The sequence below is a fragment of the Talpa europaea genome (genome assembly GCF_964194135.1).
Source record: "Talpa europaea genome assembly, chromosome: 1".
NCBI classification, from domain to species: Eukaryota; Metazoa; Chordata; class Mammalia; order Eulipotyphla; family Talpidae; genus Talpa; species Talpa europaea.
Window position 1 is genome coordinate 713,994 of NC_140073.1, and position 27,558 is coordinate 741,551.

General features: G+C 73.0%; 2 protein-coding genes across 4 annotated transcripts; one reads left to right on the forward strand and one right to left on the reverse strand.

Annotated features, from left to right (window-relative positions):
* The first annotated feature begins 1,930 nt into the window (after positions 1–1,930).
* Positions 1,931–27,307, forward strand: LSP1 (lymphocyte specific protein 1). 3 transcript variants are annotated; one of them, XM_084244057.1, is made up of 11 exons: positions 9,863–9,959; positions 18,431–18,571; positions 20,572–20,694; positions 22,127–22,283; positions 22,517–22,609; positions 22,729–22,770; positions 22,910–22,993; positions 23,341–23,475; positions 23,706–23,783; positions 23,868–23,960; positions 26,962–27,307. In XM_084244057.1, exons 1-10 carry the CDS (start codon positions 9,901–9,903, stop codon positions 23,958–23,960), a joined length of 1,005 nt encoding a protein of 334 aa, XP_084100183.1. In that variant the 5' UTR covers positions 9,863–9,900; the 3' UTR covers positions 26,962–27,307. The 3 variants fall into 3 exon arrangements, 1 of the variants encoding a protein (XP_084100183.1); XR_014617082.1 differs by lacking the exons at positions 9,863–9,959; positions 26,962–27,307 and adding an exon at positions 1,931–2,015 and having other exon boundaries at positions 23,341–23,783; XR_014617083.1 differs by lacking the exon at positions 26,962–27,307 and having other exon boundaries at positions 23,341–23,783.
* On the reverse strand, positions 24,888–26,100 carry PRR33 (proline rich 33; the record flags this gene model as incomplete). Its single annotated transcript, XM_084249825.1, has 2 exons — positions 24,888–25,671; positions 25,789–26,100. The coding sequence occupies 2 exons, from the start codon at positions 26,098–26,100 to the stop codon at positions 24,892–24,894; spliced, it is 1,092 nt and encodes a 363-aa protein (XP_084105951.1). The 3' UTR covers positions 24,888–24,891.
* Positions 27,308–27,558: the final 251 nt, after the last annotated feature.

Here is a 27,558-nt window from a genome sequence, read left to right on the forward strand (position 1 = left end):
GGGAGCACCTATAGGGGTCGATGTAGGTTTGGGGGACCCTGTCACTTAGTCTGGATGGGGATTTACAGGTGTTTGCTGCGCTTTCCCAGGAGCGGGTGAGTGGGTGGGTGAGTGGGTGGGTGAGTGGGTGGGTAGGGGGTGGGTAGGGGGTGGGTGAGTGAATGAGTGAAGTAAAAGGAGGCGCCCAAATCCAACCAACAAGCAGATGTCAAAACCGGAGCCCCCGGCGGGCTCTGCAACCGTCTGCCTCCGCCAGGCCCCTGCCCTGCTGGGACACCACGTCCACGCTGCACTGTGGCCATTCCTGGGGGTGCACACCCAGGGCCTGGCATTTCTAGGGTTCTGCTTCTGGAAAGGTCTGTGCAGGGTGGGGAGCAGGCTGGGGCGAGGGGAGCACAGCGGTGGGGTCCGGAGCTGTTGAAGAGGCCCCGTGGATGAGGAGCAGGGCAGCCAGGCTTAGGCCCGTGTCCCGGGGAGGCCCGGGCAGAGGCGAGGCCCAGCACCTGGGCTGCAGGGGCCTGGCGGAGGTGGGGTCCGGGCGCCCTCCAGAGACTGGTGGGTGCCGTGGGGGATGAGGGGGGCTGAGACACCAGGGGGCAGAGTTAGGGGAGCACCAGCTGGCGCCAAGGGCCCACCCCACCTGGGCCTCGGGCCACAACGTGGCCCCCCCACTCTGCACCAGAGGGACCCACCACTGGGACAACTGGCGGGTCAGGCCTCGGCCTCTCCCGGACATGGGCGCCCCTCCACGTCCTCGGGGCCGTCCCTCTGCGCATGCCCGGGTTCTGAACCCCCTTATTGGGGTTGGGGGACCCCCACTTTAACTTGACTGTCTGCAAAGACTTTCTCCAAAGAGCTTCCAAGCGGGAGGTCAGGGGTGCTGCAGATTCACGGGCTGCTTCCCACATGGCTGGCCTCTGCCCAGGCTGGCCCGGTGGCTGCAGGGGCAGTGGGTCGCCAGCAGTGGAGGGCGGCAGGCTCCCCCGTCCCCCCGGCCCCGCCAGCCCCTGCCCTGCCCGCCTCCTATCAGCCGCTGGCCCCACGCAGCCCCCACCCTGTGCTCCAGCTCGCCGTGGCCACTCCCACCTGCTTCCTGGCTTGACCTGCGGCCCAGACCGCTTCCCCATCCGCGATCTCGCCTCGGGGTGTCTCGGCTGTGATGTCAGGCAGGGCGGGGTCCTGCCCCTCCCCTGGGCATCCAGCCGCTGGGCCCTGGCCCTTCCGCCCCTCCCTTCCTTCTCCCCTGGTGACCTGGGGCCAGCCTGGGCCTGTCAGGGCCTCCCGGTCAAGTCCGTGGCTGGACCAGCCTGGCCTGGTGGCCTAAGATCCCGGGCTTTGGGGTCTGGCCCCAAAACCACCTGTCACACCTCAGATTCCTGAGTCGCTGATGAGGACAGTGAGGGGGGCGCGGCCCCTCTTGTCCCTGCCCCGGACCTGGTCCCGGCGCCTCTGCACAGCCTCAGCTGCCCCCACTCCCTGAGGTCTTTGTCAGTTCTGAGCACCCCGAGTTCAGGGTCGGGGCAGAGTCGGGGGCGAGGGAGGTGGTAAGGAAGGATCACGGACAACGCTGGGCATGAGAACTTGGGGCACCCCACGCAGGCCCCGGCGCGTCTGGGCAGCTCGGCCAGTCGGGGGCCGGGGCGGGGGCCGAGGCCTGGGCGGCACCCGCTGTTCGAGCATCAGCTCGCGCTGCCCGCCGGCCCCTCGCGTGTGGGGCTGAGGCCAAGGTGTGGAGTCCGCACCCCAGGGCCAGGGCGTGGCAGCCCCCGGCAGCTTGCTTCACACTTCCTGAGGACCGGTTTGGGGTTTGCGCCCCCCCCCACTTGCAGCAACAGATTCAAAAACAACCCCCGGCCGAGCCCCGAAGTGCTGCAAACCTCAGGCTGCAGCGGGGGGAAGTGAAACCGGGCGGGCGGGCGCGAGGTCTCGGGGCGCACCTGGCCACACTCGCGCGCCTGGGCCAGCATGGCGGAGGCCGAGGAGCAGGACCAGCCGGCACCCGAGCGCGGCCTGGGGTAAGGCGGCCAGGGGGTCTGCGTGGGGGCCTCGCCCACCCGGCCGGGCCCGGGGCCAGGCTCAGGGCGGCGTCTGCGACCCTCCAGCCCGCGGGCCGGCGCGGCTCCCACACTGGCAGGGCTGCCGAGTGGCACCACCCGCGGGCCCCAGCCCAGGGCGAGGCCCGAATGTCTCCGCGGGGACCCAGGATGTGGCCTGGACAGCGGGGTGGGGGGCGAGGGGGCCCTGGCCAGAAGGCAAGTCGGGGGGCCGGGCTCAGGAGGAGGCCCGAGCTGACGGAGGAGGCGCGCGCGGCGGGGCCCGCTGGGGGGCTGCGGGGGGGCCCTGTGGTCGGGCGGACGGGTGGGGCCGGCAGGACCACCTGAGCAGCAGGAGGGGCTGGGAAACCCACTGCCCTGGGGCCGCGGTGCCCGGCGGTGCTGGCCAGGAGGGGCGGGCGGCCAGGGAGGCGGGTCCGCCGGGGCTCGTCCCGGGAGAGCTGCGAGGGCGTCTGGGCGCAGGCAGGGGCGAGGGCCGGCGCTGGGGAGCCGGGCGGGCACGCAGACCGGGGGCCCGGCTCAGCAGCTTGCGGGCGGGCCCCGTGCCCAGGGCTGCCTGGGAAGCGGGCTCTGGGCGCTCGGCTGGGCTGGGGCCGGCCCCGACCGTGAGGACGCCTTCCCCAGAAGGGGGGCCTGTGTGGGGCCCAGCCTGCTCCAGACCCGGCACCCTGGGGGCCCGGGGCTGGGGGGGGGGGGTGGCTCAGCCTGTGAGTGTCCCACGGGGCTGCTGGGGCCGCGCTGCCCGCAGCCGTGGGGTCCCGGGGCCGAGGGGGCGGGAGGCCCCGGCTGTGCGCCCTTGGGCACGGCGAGTCCTGCGAGGGGAGGGGCAGGTCACTCGGGGCCCAGCAGGTGACCAGGACAGCTGTGTCCTCGCTCAGAAACGGCCTCACGCCAGCGGCCCGAGCCGGGGCCCGGCCTCCCAGTGCTCATGCCCGTAGAAGGGCAGGAGAGGGGCCTGGCCGGGCACCCGCCTCGCCCGGGCCGCGGGGCCACCCGCCCTCCCAGCTGTCCCTCTGCGGGGCGGCGGCGGGGTGGCTGTGTGCTGGGGTGACCCCGCGCTCCCCGGGGCGCCTTGGGGGCAGGTGCCCCACGAGGGGCCGTCTCTGGGGGGAGAGCCGGGCTGGCCCCAGCCCCACGGGCGCCCCCCTTCCGCATGTGGGACTCCGGCCTCTCAGAGTGAAACTGAGAACCACGGCGGGCGGGGTCCCAAGGAGCAGGGGTTTTCCTGCCATGCTGGGTGGGGGTTCCCGCGCTGGGCAGTGCCCTGTGGCTGGGAAGCCCCTGGCACCCCCTGAGGCCGAGGATGGGAGAACGGGCCTGCTGAGCAGGGGAGACCCCTGGGCCCCGAAGGCTGCCCGGGGCCCTCAGGGTGGCAGGCGCCCAGGGCCGACCGCGCCCTGCAGGCTACTCAGGACAGCGTGTCCCGGCCGCAGGCCCCCGGCCCCCATCAGGACTCGAGGTCAGGGCCGCGGGAGGCCCCAGTGCGGCACTGGGGGACCCCAACACTGGCCTCTGCTGGCTCCTGCTCACGCCCCACCTTCCCTTACTTGCCGCGCCCTGGTCCCCATGGACCCCTGTGCCCCCGCTGAGGGCAGCAACGTCCACCCGGTGGCCACCCTGGGCCTGCTCAGCTGCGCTGGCCTCCCTTCCCTCCTCTTCCCGGTGTGCCCAGCCCTTCCCGCTCTGGAAGAGGCCGGAGTCGTGGCTCTCCGGCCCCCCTGGCTGCCCACCCGCCCGGCTCTGGAGGCCCGTCCACGCTGTCCAGCCCAGGCCTTTGCCTTGTCTCCCTCGGCACAGGCCCCACAGCCACGGTCAGCACCGCCCGGCCTGGGCCCTGCCCCACCTGCCCCGGCCTCTGACCCCACCCCCATCACTTTCCCTTGGCGGGGGGTCTGGGGGCCGCCCGGAGGGCCCTTGGGCCTGTGCCCTTGGAGGCCTGCTCGATCCTGCTCTTAGGGACCCTGGTCTCCCGGGAGAGGCTGGGACCAGCACTGCCGGCAGCTGGGGTGAAGCTCGGCGGCTGGAGGGAAGCCCTCCTCTTCCTGGCCCCGGGGTGCCGAGGGGGAGGAGCCCTGCAGTCGGGCCTGGGTGGCGTCCACTGTCCCAGCACAGGCTGGCGCCCCCAGAGGCAGCCCGCGCCGGAGACCACCCAGGAAGGGCGGGCTGGGCGAAGCGGCAGCCACGCTGCTGGGGAGAAGCGGGGGGTGGGGGGGGGACCGCACCGCGGGGGGCCTCCCCCAGCCCTGCCTGGGCGCCAGACTTGAGGGCTGCTCAGAGCTGGTCAGGCCTGGGCCCAGGAGACCTCGTCTCCACCCCCTGCCAGGCCAGAGGCCCCTGGAGCCCGGAAGAGCCGGGAGGGGCAGGATGTCCTCTGCCGGTGGAGGCCAGGCCGGTGCTTCCCCCTCGGCCATCTGCCTTGGGCAGGCGGGGCCAGCAGGGCCGGGACAGACAGGTGGGCCGGGGCAGGCCCTTGCCCGGCACGCTTGTCCTACCACCCTGCTCCCCGGCCTCTGTCTCGCCCCAGCTGCCCCGGGAGCTCCGAGTGCCCGTGCGGGGGCAGGAGGAAGGGACGGGGCTCGGGGCAGGACCGCACCTGCGCTGACCCCGGCTGGCCCCCGTGGCCCTGGCCGGCTCTCCCGCGTTGCTCCCTCTGGCCACTCGCGCTTGGACCGGCCGGGGGCCAGCAGTGTCGCACATGCCCGGGCCTGCTGGGAGCGTGCTCCTGACTCCCCTCCCGGCCAGGGGCTCGGGGAGCCCCTGGAGACTCCCGGTCAGGGGCCGGGGACCCTGCAATGCTTAGGGGACCCCGAAGTGGCACCCCTCTCGGTAACCTGCGCTGGGCTGCCCTGAGCCCCCTTCCGCAGAGGCCGTGCTCAGAAGACCGGGGTCTCCCCCAAAAGCAGAAATGGAACTTGGCCCTGTCCCAAGGAGCTGGGTCTTTCCAGAGACTTCTAGAAAGGAACCCTCAGTCCCCACCCCGCCCAGCCCCACCCAAACCCCAGCCCTCAGACCCCAGCAGCCTCCCTCACGAACTCCCTCTCCAGGCCTCGCAAGCCCTCCCGGGGCTCCCGGCCCCCAGGCCCCAGGTCCAGGGTTCCCGGCCTCCCGAACCCAGGTCCGATACGACCAGGCCCCCCGGCCGGTCTGGAGTGGAGATGCACAGAAAGCAGCCGCCGGGGGAGGCCACACTCGAGGCCCCACAATGGCTCGGGAGCCAGCCTCGCTCCCCAAATACCCCGGAGGCGGAGAGAGGGCCGGGACCGCTGTGGTGTGGGCGCCGCAGGAGCACAGAGGACTGGGAGCCGCAGGTCTCCCCGCCCTGCCCGGAGACGGGGGGCCGGGCAGGAAGACCCCATGCATTCCTGGGGCCCGGCCGGGCCTGTCCCACTCCGTGGCCAGCTGCCCCAGAGCTGGAAGCTGGGAGCTGCCGGGGGCACAGGCTGGTCCCACAGGGGCAGGGCTGCCGCACTCACAGGAGCGGGGCCTGGGCCTCTGGCTTCAGAGGCGGGGGCGGGCCCCGGGGCAGCCCCACACGGCCCCGCCCTCCTACTAGGGGGGTGCCTGGCCCCCTGCGAGCATGCACACCAGGGGGTCTCGACGCCACCCCGGGCGCAAGCCCCACCTCCTGCAGGGATGTGCTCCTCCTCCCACCCCGTGCGCTCCTGGGTGGTTTGCTCCTTGGTAACTCCCGGGCGCCGCCCCCCGCCGTGCCCCCCCTCGCCCCCCGCAGGCCAGCCTGGGCAGGGGTGACGACAGGTGGGTTGCGGAGAATGGAGACGCCTCGGCCTGTCTCCTGGCCCCACGCCGGCGCCAGCCTCTCTCTGCTACCCAGGCCCCCTCCTGCTGGGCTGGGCGCGCCCCTTTGCTGACGAGCACCCACCTGCTTTCCAAGGGAGCAGTGCCGAAGCGACGCTGGGTGAAGGGAGCAGGGAGCAGGGAGCAGGGCCAGCGGGGTGGGGGGGTGGCGGGCGAAGAGAGGGGTGGACAGAAAAACCCTGCGTGTGTGTGAGCACGTGTGTGCAGGCATGCACGCGCGCGTGTGCATTGGGCGTGCATGTGTGTCCATGCAGCCCACGCCTGAGTGTAGGTCTGTGCATGTGCACATGCGCGTGTGTGCATTGTGTGTACACATGTTGCGTGCCTGGTGTGCGATATGTGCACCTGTGTGCACTAGGTGTGCGCATGCGTGTGTGTGGTGTGTGCACTGGGCGTGCATGTGCATGTGCATGTGCATGTGCATGCATGCGTGTGTGCACAAGTGGCCTGGAGATGGTGTGGAGGCCGCGGCGAGGGCAGGGCTGCTTGGGCAGGTGCGCGGGGCAGTGCCTGAGCACGACCCTCCACTCTGCGTTTCGGCCCCCAAGAGCTGCACGCAGCCCCCCTCAGAGCTCTGCGGGCTGCGTGCTGAAGGACGGCCGCGAGGAGAGGCCCTCTGGGGCCAGCTGGCCAGGTGCTGGCCGGGCCAGAGCTGCGCGGCAGTGGGTGGGTGCTTGGTTACGTGTGCAGGGCAGGGGCCGATGCCCAGGCAGCCGGGCGGTGGGTGAGCGGGCGCAGGTTGGCTGGGCAACGAGGGCACTGACCAGCAGCGGGCGCCCACGTCAGCCTGTGGGACGTCCCGGCTCGGACCCTTAGAATCGCAGCCGTTCAGGTGGGTTCTGGGTGGCGAGCTGGGCACGGCCCACGGTGCGTGCCGCTGGGCATGGGTCCAGGGAGGTAAAGGAGCTCGGTGCCGCGAGACGGCTGGAGGCCGGGCGCTGCTGCCCCTCCCGGGCCCGTCTCCCTGTGCTCGAGGGTCCGTTCCCTTGTTTTCTCTCTTTTCAGATAAGGAGAGCCCCCCCCCACCGCCCCTCGAGGCTTCCGGCTGCCGTGCCTCGGAGGCGGGCCCCCCACGCTCTCTCTCCCCTGAGCCGCGCACGCTGCTGTGCCCACCACCCCGGCAGGCCAGGGCCGCACTGGCCCGTCTGCTCTGTGCTCCCGTGAAACACCAGCAGGGAGAGCGGGACGTTCTGGGCGCCGACCTCAGCACCTAAGATGCGTCTGGGTAGAGCGGGTGCCTGGCGCCCTTGCTGGAAACACCCAGCGGGGGGTGGAGAAACCCCACACCGGGGGAGTGGACGCCTGGCCGGGGGTGGGGGGGCGAGGGGTGAGCAGATGCTGAAAATAACAGCCACTCACATTTGCAGAAGCTGCACGGACCCGACCCGCGCAGCCGAGAGCGAGGCAGGCGGCTGGGGCCCACGGGCGCTGCGCCCACAGGACGGCCCTTGCCGGGTGGGAGAGCGCACACGAGTGTCGAAGGCAGATTGGACGGGGACGGGTGGGCGCTGAGCGCCTGGGCGGGGCAGCAGGGCAGGAAGGGGTGCCCAGGACGCCGGGAGGACGCAGGAAGGAGCACGCGCCGGCCGCGTGGCCGGACAGACGGCCCGGGCTGGGGGTGCTGGTACCGGCGACGCGCCCCTGGCGGGCGTCACGCTCCAGCTGGTGGGGGCTGCCGCCGCCAAGGGTCTCCTCTGTGTTGATGATTTTGACGTCCATGGGTAGGTGGGTGAGCACTCGGTGTCCTCGAGAGGCAGATGGACACTGGGACGCGTGAATGGGCTGAGCGGACCCAGGAAGGGCAGGCCGTGCTGCCAGGGACACCCGCTGCAGAGAAGCGCTAAGAAAGCGATGGGTTGATACACAGCGCCCGGGGAGACAGCTCTGTGGGGGACGCATGGATGGGTGGGGGTGGCAGGTGGCAGATGGGGGGGTGGGGGTGGGCGGGTGGACGGACACTAGCACAGTCGATGTCAAATGCTCTGCCCTCCTGCTCCTATCGCTTGTCCTAGCTGGACGCAACCCAACCCCCCCCCGCCACCCCCACCCGCTGGCGAGTCTGAAGATGGCCGTGCGGCTCCTCACATGCCGAGCGACGGGCGCCCCTCCACCCCCGTGGCCGCCTGGGAACATTGTCCTCTTTTGGAACCTCAGTACTCACCGGCCGTGCATCCCCCTGGCTGCCCGTGGCTGGACTCTAGAGCTGGGGCAGCAGCAAGGAGGGGCTGGGAAGGAGAGGCAGCCGGCCCCTTGGTGGGCAGCGGCTGCCGGTGCCTCCGCTTCCTCCGCGTCCCGAGGCCTCTGCCGCTCCGTGGGTGCTGGGCGGGCGACAGGCAGGGCTGGTGTGTCTGCATCCCTGTCCCTCCGGGCTGTGTGGGAGGCTGCAGGCTCCCTCAGCTCTGGCCACGGGTCCAACCTGCCGTGTGCGGTGAGGGGAGCTGAGCGGTGCCCGGACCGCACGGAGTGTCCAGTGTGCCCACCTGCCACCGCCCCGTGTGGCCGCCGCCTGCCTGCCGCCTTCTCCCTGGGCTCACATCAGGCAGCCTCGCCCTCTGGGCACTCACGTGCCACCCTCCAGCCCCGACGCTGCCGGCCAGAAGCCGCCCTGCGGGGAAGGGCGTGCTGGGCTCCTCTGCGCAGTGCCGGGCAGCTGCCGGGCCCGGCTTGCGGTTCGGCGCTGGGGCCCCGGGCGCCAGGGCTGCTGCCTGAGCTTCGGCCGCCCGCCGGGCGTGGGCGTGGGGGCCGCCTCTGGGCGGCCGTGCACATCGGGGCAGGCGGGGCCCTGGACGCCAGCTCGCCCAGCAGGCACAGAGCTGGCCCGGCCACCCCGCGAGAGTCGGTCCCCCGGACCACTTGCCCGAAGGTCCCGGCGTGAGTCACGGCGACTCAGCCCAACCGGGGGAACGGCGGGCTGGGCTGCGCAGGGCCACGGCCGGGACGGGGCAGGGGCCACGGCCAGGGCACCCGCTGACCTGTGCCCACGGGCCACGTCCCGGGCGCGCGGCCCTCCAGGCTAGAGGGGCCGTGCCTGTCTCTGCCGCTCGGCCCGGCCACTCTGACCTCCCGGGGCGGCGGGGCGGGGCAGTGAGGGCCGCAGCCGCCCCATTTGGGGAGTAGCGAGGACTCCGGGGGTGCCCTGGCTGCTCCCGCGAGGTGACCGCAGGCGCAGGCGGGACGAACAACGGGCAACAGCAGAGAAGGGAGGGAGGGAGGAGGGAGGAGGAGGGAGGGACGGACGGAGGGAGGGAGGCAGACGGGGACGGAGGCTCCAGAGGGAGCCGGGAGGAGAGGGCCGGGCGTGGGGCAGGGCGCGGGCACGGCGGGGCCAGCGGGCAGGGCCGGGGTGCGGGCCCACAGGTAGCCGAGGGGGGAGGGAGGCGGCCTGCGGCCCGGCCGGCTGCGCCCAGGATGGAGGGCAGGTGGGGGCCGAGCCGGCGATGCTGGAGGGGGGCGCGGGCGGGCGCGGCCCGGGGGCGAGGGGAGGCCGGGCTGAGGGGGCAGGAGGCCGCCTCGACTCTGCCTGTCGTGGGCCACGGGTCCCACCGAGCCAGGGCCGCCGGCTGGGAGAGTTTCTCTCTGACACTTTTACTGGCCTTGGGAGGAGGGGAGGTGAAGGTGGAGGAGCCTGGGCCGGAGGAGGGGCTGGGGGACGAGGGAAGCAGCTGCGCAGCGTCCTGCAGGAGGACGGGGCCGAGACGCAGCCTTGGGGGCCGTGGGCAGGGCCCGGGGCACTGACACAGGCAGGGCTGCTGCCCGGAGCCCGCAGGGGCCGCTCCGCGGCAGGCGCAGGTCGCGGTCAGGGAGGGGGTGTCCCGGCGAGGCCAGGCACAGACAGGGCCGAGAGGGCCCGGGCGAGGGACGGGGCAGCCAAGGAGGAGGAGGGAGAGGAGCGGAGGGGCGAGGGGCATCCGGCCCCGGAGGAGCGGGAGGAGGCAGCCGCAGACAGAGGCCGGTGGCGGTGGCCTCTGAAGAAGAGCCGCAGCGTCCCCAGAGCCGGGGTCAGGCCGGGTCAGCGCTGGGCACCGGCAGCATGGGCAGCCCCGGGCGCCCGCGGAAGACCCCGCAGACAGGGCCTGGAGAGCCTCCGAGGTAGGTTGCTGCGGCCAGGCCCGGTGCCCGAGCGGCCGCCTACAGGGCCCAGGGCTACCACGTTAGCTGGGGCCCTGTCGGGGTAGGCCCTGTCGGGGTAGGCACGCGGGTGGACAGCCGCTCCCGCCGCTCGACTCCCGCCCGCGGGCCCTCCCTGAGCACCTGGGCAGCACGTCCTCCACTCAGCTGGCCGCGGTCCTGCTGATCCCGGGGACCCTCTGGTCACCCCTGACCTCACAGGTGCTGAAACTGGACTCTCAGCCATACTCGCTGCCCTGCTCTCAGGTGCTGGCCCTGCAGGGGCCCCGGTGAGAGCGGATCTCGGAGTCACGTGGGCCTTTGCCGGCCCCTGCACCTTCGAGCATCACAGCCCTGCCCCCTTTCCTCCTCCGTAAAGGAGGGGTGTGGTGGCCCCTGCCTGGCCGGCCACAGGCCATCTCAGAGCCACTGCTGCCCCTGCCCGGCCTCTGAGCCGCCTGCAGCGCCCTTCCTCCTCCTCAGCCCTTCCATGCATCTCAGGCCCAGCTGAAATGCTGCCTCCTCCAGGCAGCCTGACCAGGTTTCTCCTGAGCCAAGGACTGCCCTCCCCTCCCTGCCCCCGGCCTGCCCCTGCCTCCTCCGGTGGTGTGTGGGGCAGTGTCCCCAGGCCTGCCCAGCCGGGCACTCGGGACCAAGGCCCTGGAGGGTGGTGCGGAGGACAGTGAGGCGGTCTCATGCGGGTGAGGGCGCTCTCCTGACCCCTGGCCCGGTGCGGCATGAGTGGGCCCCTGCTGGCCGGCTTGCAGCCCCTGCCTGCCCCTGGGCCTGCCCGCATGTTGCCTCCTGCCTCCGCCCCATCCTGTCCAGAATTCCCCCGGCTGCCCGGCAGGTGCCGCTGACCAGGCAGGCCCCCACACGGAGAGTGGCCCCAGTGCCTGTCTCCCTGAGCAGGGTGACTCAGGGGCACTGCTGCCCTCTGAGGAGCTCTGAGCCTTGGGGTACTGAGTGTCCAAGGCCAAACCCCTGGCCTCCCTGGTGCCACTTAACAAATGGGGAAACTGAGGCCATGAGGGCAGTGCAGCCCCCTGGGGTGTGTCAGGAAGAGCCTGGGCAAGTGTCGGGCCAGGGCTCATGCCACATGGGCTAGGAGGGCAGGCTGGGGCACCCCTGGGCGCGGCATGGCCCCGCACAGCCGGGATGACAGTGATGCTCTCAGGCCTGGCCGGCAGGCCCAGCTCACACGGCCAGCCGCACCCCCGGCCACATGCCCCTCTGGACGCAGGGTGGGAAGGGGACGTTCTCGCCTCAAGCAGGGGCCGGAGGCAGGGCCCCCGGAGCAGTGTGGCCGCTTAATCTCGTTAGAGCGGAGTGACGCCGTGGCCAGTGGGGAGATGGCCCTCCCTGCCCCACGTGACCCTCCACGGGCTGGGCGCCCAGAGTGGGCTCCCCCCCTGCCCGTGCCCAGCTTGGGCTTCCAGGCTGACCCCCAGGGGCCCCCCCGTCAAGCTCTGCCCTCCAGGAGGCTGCACTCACAGCGCTGCCCCCAGAGAGCCGAGGCTGCCAGGCACCCGGTGCTGGGGACGTCAGGGTGAAAATGCGTCTGGGGCTTGCTGGGACGTGGGCTGCCTTTAGGCCGGGGCACTGGGCTTGGAGAGGCGGCTCAGAGTGGGGGGCTGCGGGGTCCTGCCAGGTCCCTGCCAGGGCTGGGTCCCGGGCGATCCCGGAGCTGGTGCCCCCGTCCCCACCGCTCTCGGTGCCTGCCCCTGCGGGCCGGTGCTGCCCCACCCGGACGGGCCGGCCCTGGAGCCTCGAGGACCCTCCTGCGGCTGCGGGGCCGGGCGGGGCGGGCAGCCCGCTGGGACAGCCCGGGGGGGGCAGGGAAGCCAGGCCTCCAAACCGCAGTGTCCAAAGGGGTGTGGCTGCCCTGGACCCACCCGAGGCCCGGATCTGGGGGTGGGGCGGCCCCCGCCCTGGCAGAGGCCGGGCGTCTGTCTGGTGGGCGGTGCCGCCATGGGACTGGGTGGCGGGTAGGCCAGAGCGGGCGCTTCCCGGGACCCCAGGCGAGCCGGCAGCGGGGGACCGGCCCTGGGCAGGGTGTCAGGCCCAGAGCCCAGAGCGCTGAGGTCCAGGCCAGGCTCCAGCCCCAGCCTGAGAGCCAGTGCCGGGCAGAGCGGCCAGAGGCAGTGGCCAGGGTGCACGGGCACCGGGGCTCGGCAGAGCCTGCGGTGGCACCAGGGGGCTTGGCCTGAAGGATGGCCGGAGAGCGCGGCCCCAGGAGTACCTGGCCGGCTCAGAGCTGCTCAGCACAGGTGGGTGGCCAGGGTGGCCACACAGGTGCCCGCAGGCAGGAGGGCACCGTGGCTGCAGACAGGCGAGGGGGTGAGGCCCCGGGCGCGAGCAGGATGGTGCGCGTGACCGCTGGGGGGCGGTGGGCCGTGGCCAGGAGCCGTCCCGCGGCGTGGGAGGGGAGGAGAGCGGCGGAGCAGAGCCGGGGCAGGGACCACCGTGAAGGCAGCGCGGGGGAGGAGGTGCAGGGCGGGCAGGCAGGACCAGCCGCGGGGGCGGGGGACGCACCACCCCGCCATGGCCCCCCAAGCTGCCCCCCGAGGCTGGGCAGGGCTGGCAGCGAGCGCCGTGTGGCGGGCTGGGGTCCTGCACCTCCAACACCTGCAGGACTCCCGGGGAGGTGGGCGGGGGATGGAGGGGGCATCTGCCGGGGGGAGGGGGCATCTGCCCGGCTGAGGTGGCTCCTGCCCTGGCAGCCCCGAGTCAGCTGCGCCCTGGCCTCGTTTGCAGGTGAGCCCCGTGACCTGCCCTCCCGGCCTCGCCTCCTGCCTGTGGGGCCCGGGGCCGGACCACACGCGGCGGGCACATACGGTGGGTGCTGCTGGGCAGGGGGCACAGGGTGGCAGGTGGCACCTGACCCCGCAGCCGGCAGCAGGGTGCTCCCGAACCGGGGCCGGCCACGCCCTGTGTGCAGGGGTGAGGGGCAGAGGCGGTCAGGTCCTGCCGGGCAGGCAGCAGGGGCTGGGGACAAGCAGTGGGACCTGCCACAGCCCAGGTGACCCAGGCGCCCCCTGGGTCAGAGCCACGCAGCCATCCCCATCCCTGCACCCCGGGGGTCTGCCCTGGGGCGCCCGGGGACCCCGAGGGTCCGGGCTGTGGTGCAGAGCCGAGCGGCGGCCGTGCAGGGCCTGGCGGGGGTGGGGGTGGGGGGGTGCGGGAGCCGCGGCCAGCCCGGGGCAGGGGGAAGGGTGGGCAGCCCCTGGGCCTGGACGCCAGCGGGGCAGGCTGGCGAGGGGTGCGGGCCGGAGGGGAACGGCCTGGGTGCGGCCGGCCGGGCGGGAGGCGGGATGGCTGGCTCGCCATGCCAGCCCTTGCCGCGTGTCTGGGAGTGTGCCAGATCTGGCCTCGTGAGCTCCCGCGAGCACTGCCAGGCAGCCCCAGCCGGCTCCGAGCGACGCTCCCCGGAGGGCCGTCTGGTGCCAGGAGGAGACCGGGTCGGAGCCGCAGCGGGCGGGGGCTCGGGGCTGTCGGGGCGCCGTGTGGTCAGGCCCCCTCTTGGGTCCCCTGGGACGGCGCCTGTGGAGGGGCAGGGCCACCAGGATGCGAGGATGCTAGGGGTGGGGGCGCCTGCGTGCTGTGGTCAGTGACTCGCAGGAGGAGCAGCGTGCTGGACCGAGGGAGGAGCGGCCAGCGCCTGCAGTCCCACTGGGTCCCCAGGCCGGTGGATGGAGGGAGGTGAGACCGTGACCTCCGACCCCGGGCCTGGCGCAGGCGAGCAGGGCAGATGGGGCAGAGGTAGCCGAGCAGCGGCCCCAGGGCCGGGCGGCTGACCATGGAGCACATCACAAGAGGTAGGACCCCCTGCCAGGGGAGGTGACAGCCCCCGCGCGAGGACTGTGGCGGGTGCGTGGCCAGTGCGTGGGGGGGCGGCAAGAGGGGTCTGGGGCCGAAGCCTGAGGCTAGCCAAAGTGTCCGGGCGGCCCACGGGGAGGATCCAGAGCCCCTGGGGCACCTCGGCCAGCCTGGGTGCCTCTGCGGCAGGGTGTGCGATGGGTAGGCTGGGCGGTGGTCCCCCGGAGCTGTCTGGGGCTGGGGCTGGACACACTGGGAGGACAGGCGGTGGGCAGCAGGGCTGGGCACCGGGAGAGCTGTGCTGTGGGGATGCCTGGGGCTGGAGGTGGAGCCCGCAGGGGTGGTGGGGGGCTCTGGAGACGCCTCCCTGGATGCTGCCCGGTGGGGGGACGCGGGAGCTGCCGGCTAGGGTGTGCAGCGGGTCCGCCCAGGGTGGTGGACTTTGCGCGTGGCCTTGGGGAGCAGGAGAGGGGAGACGCTGCGGTGGGGCCGGCCCAGGCCCCTGGAGACGGGGCACGGCACAGGCTTGCTGCCAGGTGCCCTCTGCCTCCTGCCGCAGGCGGGCGCTGCTGGCTGTGCTGGCAGCCCCCGGGCTTAGGGGCCGGAGGAGCCGTCACCCACCTTCGGGTCCCAGCACCTGCGGACTGGAGAGCAGGGGAGGAGGAGCGGGGAGTGGGGGGGAGGGGGGAGGCGGGGGGGCAGGGGGAGGGCGCAGAGGGAGGGGAGAGGGAGCCCAGGGAAGGGAGGAGGGAGCACCAGGCAGGGGAGGGGCCGCGGGAGGGAGGCGGGCCGAGGTCAGGAGCGGACAGACAGGGTGCTGGCCGGGAGGTCGTGAGCCTGGGGCAGATGTGGGTGCCGGCGAGGGCCGCCCCACCCAGCAGCTCCTCTCAGCCCCGATCCCCAGTTGTTAGGGGGCAAAGAGCCCCACCAGGCTGGGGCAGCCGGGGGCACCTGCACCTGCTGGACGGGGCCTGTGCGGTGGCCGCGGGGCAGAGGCCCAGGTGTCCAGGCTGAGGCGGCCACCTCGGTCTACCCAGGCAGCCTAGGAAGGATGTGCAGGGGGTTCTCAGGTTTGGGGGCTCTGCAAAGGGGGCCTCTAGGGGCCCCTCAAGTGATGTGACGCGTGAAAAACTAGGCGTGTCGGGGAGAGAGTCCCAGCCCGGCCCTCAGAGACCAGTGCCAGCTCAGGGGGCACGCGGCACTCCACCCCCAGGATGCCCCCGGTGCCCAACCCGGCCCTCCTCCTGGCCCTGGGGTGCTGGGGTGCCGCCCTCCCCGTGGAGGTTCCTGCGTAGAGGCTGGGATCCTCTGTCAGAGCCCAAGGGCACAGGCCGAGCCAGGGCGGTGGCGGTGGGGGGTGCCCTGGGGAAGGTCCGTCCTGCCCTCACGTGGGCCTGTTGCAATGAGAGCCTGAGGCTGGGTCTGGGGCTCAGGCTGGCCAGGGGAAGCCCCTTCCTCTGCCTGCACCCCCCACAGAGACTTGGGGTCTGCAGGTTCCAGGTCTCCCGAGCGCCCGCCTCCCCCCTGCCTGCTCCCTGCCCCCAGGGTGACCCCATGAGCACCCATGCCCCCCCAGTAGCCACTACTGGTGTCTCCCCAAGGCCCCACACCCCATGCCTGCCCCCAGCACCTTAGCCTACCCTCCCGGGCCCCGGGGCACGCAGGCGTCCAGGAGGCTGCCCCCCTGCACCCCTCTCCACCCCGTGCTGAGCGGGGCACCTGCCCCCTGAGGGCCCCTGCAGCCTCCAGGCTTCTTCCCACACAGCCGGCCCCCAGATGCCACCCACGACGCCCTCCCCACCCCGCCACGGCGCCCGTGCGCCCTGGTCCCCCAGTGCTTCCCTTAGGCCTGAAGCCTCAGCGACAGCCTCACCCCTCCCTGGCCCGCGCCTCTGCTCCCTTCCAGCCCCCACCCCAAGGCGGCTGCCCGGCTCGAGCTGGGGCCCAGGGCCTGCCCAGCAGGAGTCTACCTGGCCATGACCCGGAGGGCCGCCCCATGGGAAGGACACACCAGGGGGTGCTGACGGCCCGGCAGGAGGGGCTGGGCCGTGCAGGGGCGGTGGGCGACCCCAGCTCCCTGCAGCCACCTCCCCAGGCCCCTCCCTGCCCCCCCAGCCACCCGCTGCTCAGTGTCCCCGGCGGGCTCTCCCTGGTGTGGCACCAGCCCCAGGCCCGCAGACCCCTCTCCAGGCTGCCGGGCAGGGCCCTGCCTTCACCCCAAAGCCCCTCTCCCCGCTGGCCAGGGGACAGGGTGAGGTGCGGCCCCCAAAACATCTGCCTCCATGTTCTGTCCTCGCCGGGCGCCGCGGCCACCCTCAGGCCCGTGCCACACCGGAGGCCCGGGAGGCTGGGCACAGAGCGGCCGGGGGCGGGGGGCCGGGACCCCCGGGGCAGAGCCGGGTGGGCGAGGAGGAAGGAGCTGGGAGGGCAGGGAGGCCGGGCCGGGCACTGGCACCGCCGACCCCGGGTGTGGGGTGGACCCCGGAGGAAGGAGTGGGGGGCTGGCGCCCGGGGTCAGGAGGCGGTGGACGCGGCCGGCAGGATGGCCCCGAAGCGGGGTCCCACGCAGAGCGGGGAGCGGGGGCCACCCCCCGGGAGGAGGCTGGCGTGGGGAGGAGGCGCCCCTCTCCAGGCCCCCTACCCCTCGGGCCGGGCCGGGGCCGCGCGGGGGCCCGAGCAGACGCAGGAAGTGGCCTAATTGCGCTGAGCGGGACAGCAAATCCCCTGCAGCTGGCGCGGCCGCGCCGGGGCCTCACCGCCCATCAGCGCCTGACAGCCCCGCCGAGCCTGCCAAGGGGTCTGGGCCGGCGGCCGGCGCCTTTCCCAGGCCAGAGGCCCCTACCCCACCCCACCCCGGGAGGCCGCCCCCTCTCCATTCCCAGAACGGAGTCCAGCTGTGCGGCAGGAGGGGTGAGGTCATGGGAGGGGCCGGCGGGGGCCGTGTGACTCACATCCTGGGGCAGGCGGGGGGCGGCCAGGAGGCTGGGGGCCGCGGGGTCAGGGCTGGGGCCGTGGGCTGGGGGCCTCCCTGGCTTTCAGACCCCTGCCCACGAGCTGTGAGCGCTGGGGGCTGCAGCCACCGCCGGGCGGGGGAGCCTCGGGGCCCGCCCCCCGCACAGTGCTCTCGAAAGCCACGTCCTGGCTCTGAGCGGGGCTGAAGTTGGGGTGCAGCCGGGGAGAGGGTGACAGAGCCCCCGGGGTGAGGGTCTGGGTGCACCGCATGGCCGCTGCGCTGGGGCTGCACAAGCGGCACGGGCGCCTGTGTGCTGAGCCGCCTGCACGCGCGAGCAGGCCGGGCCGGGACACGGTGGCGCTGGCCCCGGCCGACCAGCCCCGGGTGGGCTCTGCGGTCTGTGCTGGTGAACAGCCCGGGCTGGGGGGTCCGGGGTGCCCGAGCAGGCCCGTGGGCAGACAGAGCAGGACACGCACCCACCACGCGCGCCAGGCGCGGGGCTCGGGCCCGGGAGCCCCCGTGGGCGCCCCAGGAGGCCCGTCCCCACAGCCCAGGCCCTGCGTGCCCGTGCCTTCCACTTGAGGGGCTGGTGCTGCAGGGACCCGGGTCCCCCCAGCGAGAGCTCCGGCCTTGCCTCCTGGGGAGCGGGGAGCGGGGTGCGGGAGGGGCGGGCCAAGCACGCGGAGCCTGCGTGGCCGCCCTGTGGCCAAGCGGGAGGCCCGCGCGGGCTGAGCGGGGGCCTGGCTTTCGTCTGAGGCCCCAGGAGGGGCGGTGAGATCATGCGCTGGCGGGAGGCGGCCAGGGTGGGGGCTGCGAGTTCAGGCAGCGGACACGACGCGCAGGCAGGGCTGAGACCCGCAGAAACAGCCCCGGCACCCCCTCCGCGTGCGGGGGCCCTCGGCGGGGCCAGACTCACCATCTGAGGCCTTTGGAGCCAAGGCCTGGACCCCCGTTCCGAGCCCGCCTGCGTTGGCCCTGCTCTCCAGAGCCCGGGGTGAGGGGCCCCGAGAAGTCCTGCGTGCCCTGAACGCGAGTGGGGCTCGCAGGGCCCCGCTCCCCACCCGAGGCAGCCCACGAGACGCCGAGGGCACGTGGAGAACAGGCTCCCGCTTGAGGGGTGGTGGCTGCGGGGCTGGAGACAGCCCTGCTCTCGGCCCAGGCCCTCTTCTGGGGCCCCCTCCTTGCCCCTGTGCCACACTTTGGGGGAGCAGGCAGGGACGGCCCCTAGGCTGGCCAGGGCGTGCAGTCACTGCTGCTGACGGCCTGACCCGACCCCAGCCTGGCTGGGCAGTGCCCGGCAGCCAAGGCCGCAGCCTTGTGAGCTCAGGCTGGCGGCGCTGCCCCCCAGCACCCCCACGCCCTCGTCCCTTGCCTGGGTGCCCCCGCCTACGCCTGGCTCTGACCAGGCCCCGGTGCCAGGGCAGGAAGGCACAGCCTGAAGCCCATTCCCTGGGTGTCCGCAGGCCCGGGTGGACACGCCAGGGGACACACGCTGTCCAGATGGGCCTCCCAGCCCGGGGCACCCACCCCGCCCGCTCCTGTGGCCACTCACGGGCTTTCGGAGGGGGAAACTGAGGCCCAGCAGGGGTGGCAGCTGGCTCAGCCCTCCCACGGGGCCGGGGAGCGGCCTGCTGGGGCAGGAGGTGGGTCCAGGCTGGGGTGACTCTCCCTGTGCCCCCAGGCTCACGGCCCAGTGGAGCGAGGAGGACGAGGAGGAGGCAGCCCGGGAGCGGCACCCACGAGCCCAGGCCGGAGCCGAGGAAGATGAGGCCGGTGCCGGGGGCGGCCGGAGCAGCCCTGAGCGGCCGGAGCGGGAGAAGCTGTGAGCATTGCCCCGACCCCCGCAGGGCACCCTGCTGGTCAGGCCGGGGCTGGGGTCCGAGCGTGGGGCCCGGGGCCGCCCCAGGCTGGCTGGGGTTCAGAGGGTGGGGTCCTCACGGCCCCTGGCCCTGGCGTCAGCCTCCCCTGCCAGCGGCCTCCTGGGGTCTGACTCACTCTCTGGCGCCCCACACAGCCCTGCTTGGCCGGCGCTGACCCCAGCTGCGTGGCCTGCCCGGCCCCCCCGGCTCCCCGCTGCCGGTGACTCACGGAGGCCGGGTCCAACTTGGCGGGCGGCTGCCTGCTCCTCCCGGCCCGGGAGGCCTGCGGCTGGGCTGGGCTGTTTTTCCAATGACGCCCCCCTTCTCCCCCGCGCCTCCCCCCTCCTCCCTGCCCTGTTTCGTTCCATTTTCTCCGAGTCAGCAACTCCGGGTGGGGTGGGGTGCTGCAGCGGTCACAGACCCTCAGGCCAGGTCCGGGGCCTAGCAGGCCAGGCTGGGGGAGCAGCACCCCTGTGCACTCGGGCCTGCGGGGCTGGCTGCAGAGTGCACCCCCACAGGGGAGGGCTGGGCCATGCCCTGGGCCAGCCGGGGGCAGAGGGGGACTCAGCACCACATCTGGGCCCCAGCTGATGGGGGAGACTCAGCCCGGCCTCGGGGAGCCCCACACTGATGGGGAGACTCACCCTACTGATGGGGGAGACTCTGCCCGGCCTCGGGGAGCCCCACACTGATGGGGAGACTCATCCCACTGATGGGGAAGACTCAGTCCAGCCTTGGGGAGCCCCACACTGATGGAAAGACTCATCCCACAGATGGGGGAGACTCAGCCTAGCCTTGAGAAGCCTCACACTGATGGGGAGACTCACCCCACTGATGGGGGAGACTCAGCCCGGCCTCGGGGAGCCCCACACTGATGGGGAGACTCACTCCACTGATGGGGGAGACTCAGCCCGGCTTCGGGGAGCCCCACAATGATGGGGAGACTCACCCCACTAATGGGGAAGACTCAGCCCGGCCTTGGGGAGCCCCACACTGATGGGGAGACTCACTCCACTGATGGGGAAGACTCAGTCCGGCCTTGGGGAGCCCCACACTGATGGAAAGACTCATCCCACAGTTGGGGGAGACTCAGCCTAGCCTTGGGAAGCCTCACACTGATGGGGAGACTCACCCCACTGATGGGGGAGACTCAGCCTGGCCTCGGGGAGCCCCACAATGATGGGGAGACTCACCCCACTGATGGGGGAGACTCAGCCTGGCCTCGGGGAGCCCCACAATGATGGGGAGACTCACCCCACTAATGGGGGAGACTCAGCCCGGCCTTGGGGAGCCCCACACTGATGGGGAGACTCACCCTACTGATGGGGGAGACTCAGCCCGGCCCCAGGGAGCCCCACACTGATGGGGAGACTCACCCCACTGATGGGGGAGACTCAGCCCGGCCTTGGGGAGCCCCACACTGATGGGGAGACTCACCCTACTGATGGGGGAGACTCAGCCCGGCCTCGGGGAGCCCCACAATGATGGGGAGACTCACCCCACTGATGGGGAAGTCTCAGCCCGGCCTCGGGGAGCCCCACACTGATGGGGAGACTCATCCCACTGATGGGGAAGACTCAGTCCAGCCTTGGGGAGCCCCACACTGATGGAAAGACTCATCCCACAGATGGGGGAGACTCAGCCTAGACTTGAGAAGCCTCACACTGATGGGGAGACTCGCCCCACTGATGGGGGAGACTCAGCCTGGCCTCGGGGAGCCCCACAATGATGGGAGACTCAGCGCACTGATGGGGAGACTCAGCCCGGCCTTGGGGAGCCCCACACTGATGGGGAGACTCACCCCACTGATGGGGGAGACACCACCAGGCCTCAGGGAGCGCTGTTGCTGGAGGCACGCCCTGTTCTTGGGGCACCCTGGCTGGATGGGGAGGCTTGGCACTGTGAGGAGATGTGGCCATGGGGGGGTCCCTGCCCAGGCCAGCCTGCTCCCTGCCCCTTGCAGGCTGGAGCCCGCGGACCCCGACGAGGACGAGGGCTTCGGGGACTGGTCCCAGAAGCCGGAGCAGCAGCAGCCCTGGGGGCCCGGGGAGCCCGAGGGCCCCGGTGTGCAGGCCCAGCCCGACAGGCAAGTGCTGGCGGCCACCGGGTGGCGCTCCTGCCCTGCCCGCCCGCCCGCCGGCTCCCCGCGGCCCCCCAAAAGGCCCTTGTGACTGGGAGGGGAGGCCGGAGCGGGGAGGGAGGAAGAGGGCTAGACAGCATGGCGGCCGCGAGGGGCCCGGGAGGGGCGGGAGGAAATCTCATCCCTGGGCTCCCCAGGGCCCCTGGGCCGCGGCCAGCCCAGCTGTGGCCGGCGGGTGTTGTCACATCTGCAGCCCACTGAGCGGCGGCCTCGCCCGCCCTTCCTCCCTCGGGGCTGGCCGGCCTCCATTCCCACGGCGGGAGCAGGTATTTCCAGATGTGCGGGCGGCGGCGCGGCGGCGGGACAAGCTTTCCAGATGTGCAGACGTGTCTGAACCGCGGGCTGGGGGGGTGCGCGGGGCCCGGTGTGGGGGCTGCTCCCACCCCGCGAAGCCTGCGGCCTCGGCGGTGCCCTGCCCAGCCAGGGGCCGGCTCTGCTCCGGGGCTCTGGGCTCAGACCCGGGTCCCCCTGCCCTGAGGGTCAGTAGACCCCATCTCTGCACCCCACAAGACCCCCAACCAGCCTCAACTCCACATGAGCCCCTTCCCGAGGGGCAGCCCCCTTCCCACCCCAAGGGCAGACGCCAGCGCCCGGGGGCCCTCGGCCCGTGTGCACCCTGGGCCCGCTGCACCCTGGGCCCGCTGGGCTGCGGCACCCCAGCTTCCCGCCCGCCCTGGGGAGCGGGTGTGCTCCCCACTTCTCAGACCTGCAGGCCGGGCGCCCCAGCCCCGCGCTCCCGCGCTCGGCCGGCAGGGGGCGCTTTGGCTCTTCGGGAGCCGCGGCCCGCCCCGCCCCCGCACCTGCCTGGCCGCGGGCTGAATGGGCCTCTGTGCTGGGCGCGCCGGCCACCTTGGGCGGCGGGGCTGGGGCTCGCTGGCGCGCACCGAGAGGCTGAAATCATGGAAAATGAGAGCCGCTGCTTCTCCAGCTCAGCCCCGCTCAGACCCAGGGCCCCGCTGCTGCCGGCCCCCCGCAGTGCGCCCCCCGACCTCAGGGTGCCAGGCCGGCCGCCCCGGAGCCTCAGAGTGACACCCCGCACAAGACCCCTCTCCCCAGCCCCTGCCCCCAGCCAGCCCTGGCCCGGGGCCGCCAGCCAGGCCCCCAGGGCGGCCCGCAGGCTGGACACGAGGCCACTGTCCATAGAGCCCCGCCTGGCCTTGGTGTGGGGGTGTCCTGGGGAGAAGACTGCCCAGCAGGAGGCCCTGCCCCAAGGGGCCCAGGGAGAGGGGCCAGCTTCCCCCAGGAGGCCATGGTCTTAGAGTTCCTCAGACCCCCCATGCGAACCCCCACTTCTCACAGATGAGGACACAGAGGCACAGGGACAGGAAGGGGCGCCTCAGCAGCAAGTGACCACCGCTTTGCCTCCCTCTCCCCGCAGGCCCTGCCTGCATGTCTGTGGGGCCCAGGATGTCCCCGCGCTGAGCTCAGCCCAGGCCGGCATGGAGGAGCTGTGCCTGAGCCCCGGCTCTGGACCCCAGGAGCTGGGCCCAGCGGAGGCCCCCCGGGGCAGCCTGGGGGCGCAGGCGGAGAAGCAGGTGCGGGGCTCCTGGGCTCAGCTGGTGGTGAGACCCACAGAGGAAGCCAACACTCCAGACCGTCACCCCACTTTCTCAGAGGGGTGGGGTTCGGAGGCCCTGTGTGGCAGAGACTCCCTCAGACCCATCGATCCCTGTGGCAGAGACTCCCAGGCCAGGGGCTGTCAGGGCTGGGAAGGCCCGAAGCCAGGGCAGACAGGGCCTCCCGGTCCCTGACCTCAGCCTCTACCCAGGACCAGCCATGCCAGGAGCCCAGGACACCCAGAACCTTGGCCCTGGAGGCGACGGCCGAGCAGGGCTCACCTCCCCTGAGCCCCAGCACCAAAGTAGGTCGACCCCCGGGCCCCTCCCAGCTCACCACTCCCGGCACAGACTCGCGGGGATCCGGCCACTCTGGCCACTCTCCCGGGGCTTCGAGGCTCACGGCTCTGGCCTCTCTCCACAGCTCAGTGGCGGAGCCGAGGCCCTGGACTGCTCCCTCACAAAGAGTTCTGTCCGCCTGCTCCCGGGCAGGACTGGGGTTCAAAAGCAGGGGCTGGAAAGGGGCTGAGGGGCTGGAGCGGGGGCCTGAGCACACTGGGGGGGATCGGCAGGCAGAGGCTGGTAGGACAAGACCTTCTCTCCCCAGCGGCGGCATGAGCAAGCCCCAGATGGCCGTGCCCGCCTCCAAGATCGACCAGTGGCTGGAGCAGTACACCCAGGCCGTCGAGGTACGGCCCCACCCTCCCGCGCCCCCACAGGCACCCCACCAGCACTCCCCCTGCTCGGAGGGACACGCCTCCGCCCACTGGTGCTCCCGCATCTGACAATACCTGTGCCACCTCGCCCGGGCCAGGCCTGCGCCACCTCACCACTACTACCTGGGATGAGAGGGTGTTTCCCAAGCATCCCAAATGGAGGCGCACACCTCTTTTGGGGGTACCCGCCCAGGCCTCCCTTGGGAAAGCCTTCAGGGGCAGTATATGGCGAAGCACCCCTCTGAAGAGTGGACATGCAGCCCTGTGGTGGGCCCACGAGACTGTCCACTAAGGCGGTCCTGGGGGCGCTTCCTCTGCAGACTGCTGCCCGGGCCCCCAAGCCAGCCCGCCAGGTCTCCATTGAGCTGCCCAGCATGGCCGTCGCGAACACCAAGAGTCTGTGGGAGAGTGGCGAGGTGCAGGCCCAGTCGGCGGCCAAGAGCGCCCCCTGCAAGGTTGAGCCGCCTCCCGGGCAGGGCGGGCACCCTTGCAGGCGGGGCGAGACCGGCTGGGCTCCACCACTGGGCCGGGCGGGTACTGGTCTTCCAGGGTGGCTGCCGTGGCCGGCGGCGTGGAGAGCCTGCGGGCCCGGGTGCCCACACAGGGGCCGGCGCAGTGGTGGGAGTGAGAGTTGGAGTCGAGTGGGTCTGGCCACCGTGACGCACCTGCCCTCCCCTCGCTCCAGGACGTTGTGGCTGGAGACATGAGCAAGAAGGGCCTCTGGGAGCAGAAAGGGGCCCCTGCAGCCTCGTCCACCGTGAAGGTCGGTGCAGGGGGTGGGGCGGGGCTGTGCTCCCGCTCTGGAGCCTCCCGCGCCTCCTCACGTCCCCTGCCCCGGTCTCCCCAGAGCACCCCGTCGTCCGGCAAGAAGTTCCGGTTTGTGGCCACCGGGCATGGGAAGTACGAGAAGGTGCCGGTGGACACGGCCTCAGCACCCTAGGTGAGTCTGGGTGGGTCTGGCGGCCTGTGCTTAGCGGCGCGGGGCCCAGGCTGCAGACGGGCCTACTGGCCCCGGGGCCGGTGGTGAGGGTGGCCTGGCCACCAGGTCTCAGGCAGGGGGTGGCCAAAGCCTGGCCCCGGCAAACGCCGCTGCCCACACCCTAACATGGACCCAGGGGTGCTCCCCGCCCGCGTCCACAGTCCACGCTGCCCACCTTCCTCAGCGGGGGAGAGCAGCCCGCTCTGGGCAGGGCCAAGCCCCAGCTGGCCCCTCGGGCAGGCGAGGTGGTCCTGGCTGCAGCAAGGCTGGACTCAGAGCAGGAGGACCACACAGGCCCCGAGCTTGGGCCCCACGTGGGTGGGCAGAGGGTCTGGGCTGAAGTGTCAGATCCTGAGTGTCCTGCTCTGGCCACAGCCGAGGGCCTCTCGGTCCCCGCCCTGCCCTCCCCACCGGTGGAGACAGGAAGGTGGCCGGACGCATGGCGACACACTTTTATTGCTGGCCTGGGCCCCAGGACCCACGTACATACCCACTCCCTTCCGGAGCGCCAGGCCTGGCCGCCTGCCACCCCCAGCCTGCCCCCAGCCCCCGCTTCTCCAAGAACCGCCGCACCCTCACGTTGCCGCAGATCCCACCAAGGCTCTGCCTGGCCCCCTCAGGAATCGGGAGTGTGAACGGGGCCCCTTCTCTGCCCTTGAGCCACCCCTTCATCCCCCCACACTCTGCCCACCAAGTGGAGGGAGCAGAGCTGGGCAGGCAGAGGGACAGGGCTCATGCTCGTGGGCCTGGGGCGCGCCTGGCGGGGCCAGGGTGGGAGCCGCCCAGCCCCCAGGACCTTCTCAGCACCCCAGTCGCCCGGGTGCCCTCTTCGGGGTCCCGGCTCCCTCCCGGGCCGCTCTGCCCACCGCAGCCCTGGGCCCGGCCTGGGCCGTTACTGCCCCCTCCAGCCGGCCGCCGTGCGGTTGAAGTCTTTGGGCCGCGGGCTCAGCCCCAGCACAGGGGGGCTGGTGGGCGGGGGCCGGGTGGCCGCCCCCAGCAGCTTCCGGGCGTTGAAGCGGGGTCGGCACAGAAAGGGCAGGTGGCCTGGGCGGCTCGGTCCGTCCCTGGGCCCCTCTGGGCTGCAGGGGGCCTCGGCCAGCGACACGCGGTACAGCACGGCGTCCCACAGCCGGGAGGCCCGGGAGGCGGGAGGCCGCGGGGCCGGGCTGGCGGGGGCCGGCGCCTCTGGCTCCGAGGGCTCCGGCCCGGGGGGTGAGGGTGGGGCTGCCCCTGCCTCCTCCATCAGTTGTTTCTTGAGGCGCATCCAGCCGCTGACCCGGGGCTCGGGCGCGACGTCAGGCCCCGGGCGCGGGTGGGGCCCCGACGGCGAGGTGGGGAGGGAGGCCTCCTGGGCGCTGGAGACCAGCTGGGTCACGGGGCCTGCTGGGGGAGGCCCCGCTGGGCGTTCAGCTTCAGGGGGTGCAGGGGCTGGCCCGTGAGGCAGTGGGGAGCGGTAGGTGGGGGCTATGGGCACCACGACCCGGGTGCTGGCCTCGCGGGACACTGGGGCCGGGAAGCCGGCGGGCGGCTTGGGCGCAGGGGGCCTCTCGGGCCGGGGGTGGGCAGCCTGGGCCCCCGCAAGCAGTGGGCGGATGTGGGCCACCGGGATCAGGGGCTGGGGCTGGGGAGGCCCCCACTCCGGGGCCGTCCTGGGGGGCTCAGGCTCCCCGGCCTGTGGGGACGGCGTCCGGCTCCTGTGGGCGCTGCCCCCTGCGGGCCCGCCGGGGGCTGGGGCAGGCTCTGGAGCCTGGGCTGGGGGCCGGGGCCCGGGGGCTGGCGGGCGAGAGACCGAGCTCCAGCGCCCGGCGAGGCCGCAGGGCGAGGGGGCCTGGGCGCCGGGATGGGGGGGGGCCCGGAGCTGGGCCGTGGGCTCCTGGTCGTGGCTGGCCTCGCTCACGGGGGACAAGGAGGCGCGGAAGGCCCCGGCCGAGGCCGCGGGGTGGCCCCCCGACATCCTCTTCCTGGCCGCCTTCCTCAGCAGTCTCTGCAGGCGCGGGTGGCCCTTCCCAGGTTTGGGCAGCAGTGGCGGCGGGGGCCCGGGGGACCCCAGGGGGCCATGGGCAGCTGTCTCGGGGGGCACGGAGGTGGTGGCGATGAGCATGACAGCACCTGGAGCCAGGAGGGACGGAGTCAGCCGCCCTGCCGGTCCCAGCCCCCAGGGACTCGCGACCCTCACGCGCAGGAGGCCCGAGGCACGGCTGGCCTGTCCAGCGGGTCCAGCGCGTCCTCCGCACACCCGTGGGCCTGGGCGTGGGCCAGCCTGTCTGCCCACGGAGGACGTGGGGCGCAGGGCTTGGGGGGCTGGGCCGGCGCCCCTGCAGCAGGAAAGGCGCCCGGCCGCAGTGGGCAGCGGACGCCGCGCCGTCGCCAGCCTGACCACAGGCGCGTCCGCTGGAGCCAGTGGGGAGGGTGGCGGCCAGAGGCGCGGGAGGCCAGGCTGCGTCCTTGGAGGTAGACGGGCTGGGAGGTGGGAGCGATTTTCGCTGAGCTACGCTGAACAGGGTCCTCACAGCCCTCCCGGCCGGGGTGGTCCCGGCCAAGCCGCCCGCCCTGGGCTCTGGGCGCCACCTGCCCGCGAGGACATTGACAAATGGTGTCTGGGCCGCGCGGAGACCATCCGGCGGGGGAGGGGCGGCCGGCTCACGGGCTGCCTCTGCCCGCCAGAAGCCTGCCCCGGTGGGGGGGCTGGGGCTGCCGTGATGGCGCAGCTGCTCCCACCCCGGGGGTGGAACCCCAGGAGCCACAGGAACCCCAGGACCAGCCTGGGGGCTCCCGGCATGCACAGGCGGCGGCCCTCCCTCTGCTGAGAGGGTGTGCGGGCAGCCCGGGCCTGGAGCTTGGCCTGGGCGGCTTCCGAGGGAGCCCCCACTGGCCTCGGCCGGTGGAGTAGGGGACGGTTTGGGGCGCCAGGGTCTTGGCCCTCAAAATCAGGCTAACACTCCCACCCCAACCTGTGTTCCAGCTTCCCGAGACTGCCATGCAGGCCGGGGCCTCCAGGCTCTGAGCCAGATGCCACCCGCTTGCTGAAGAAGCCGCCGGACCCTCCCGGCTGCCACGCAGCCGCGGCCCGGCCCTCCAGTGCCCCCACCCCACTCGCCGCCCAGAGCCAGGCCAGGGAAGGGACTTGCCAATGGCTGCGGGACCACCGGGGCACCCCCAGCTCCCGGGAAGGCACAGCCGAGGCAGCAAGAGGCCCAGCGTCCAGCACACCCCAGGGACCTGGGGTCAAGAGCCACCGAAGCTGCTTGGCGCGCTTGGGCGCCCCCCCCCCCGGCTCCTCCGTGCAGTCTCCGTGCAATAAAGCTGCCCGTGGCCACGTGCCGGCTCCCCAGTGCTCGCTGACTGGAGGGGCCGCCAGGCCGGAAAGCCACCCCCACCCACACCGCCGCGGGGTCACAGGCCTCCGGACCCCAACGCCGGCCGCGTGGGGCTTGAGGTCTGAGGTGGTGCACACAGTGGGTGGGGCGGCTCCTCTTCCAAAGCACCGGTGGCCCTTGCCCGTCTGGAGAGGCGCTTCTCGCCCCCTAAACCATGTGCAGCCTGCCTCGCACCTCTAACT

What these genes read in the sequence shown, in the direction of transcription:
- LSP1 (XM_084244057.1), top strand. Translation starts at nt 9,901, where the DNA reads ATGGGCAGCCCCGGGCGCCCGCGGAAGACCCCGCAGACAGGGCCTGGA. An exon ending in GGGCGCAGGCGGAGAAGCAG is followed by an intron (nt 22,284 to 22,516) that starts GTGCGGGGCTCC and finishes GCCTCTACCCAG; the next exon opens with GACCAGCCATGCCAGGAGCC. An exon ending in TGGACTGCTCCCTCACAAAG is followed by an intron (nt 22,771 to 22,909) that starts AGTTCTGTCCGC and finishes CCTTCTCTCCCC; the next exon opens with AGCGGCGGCATGAGCAAGCC.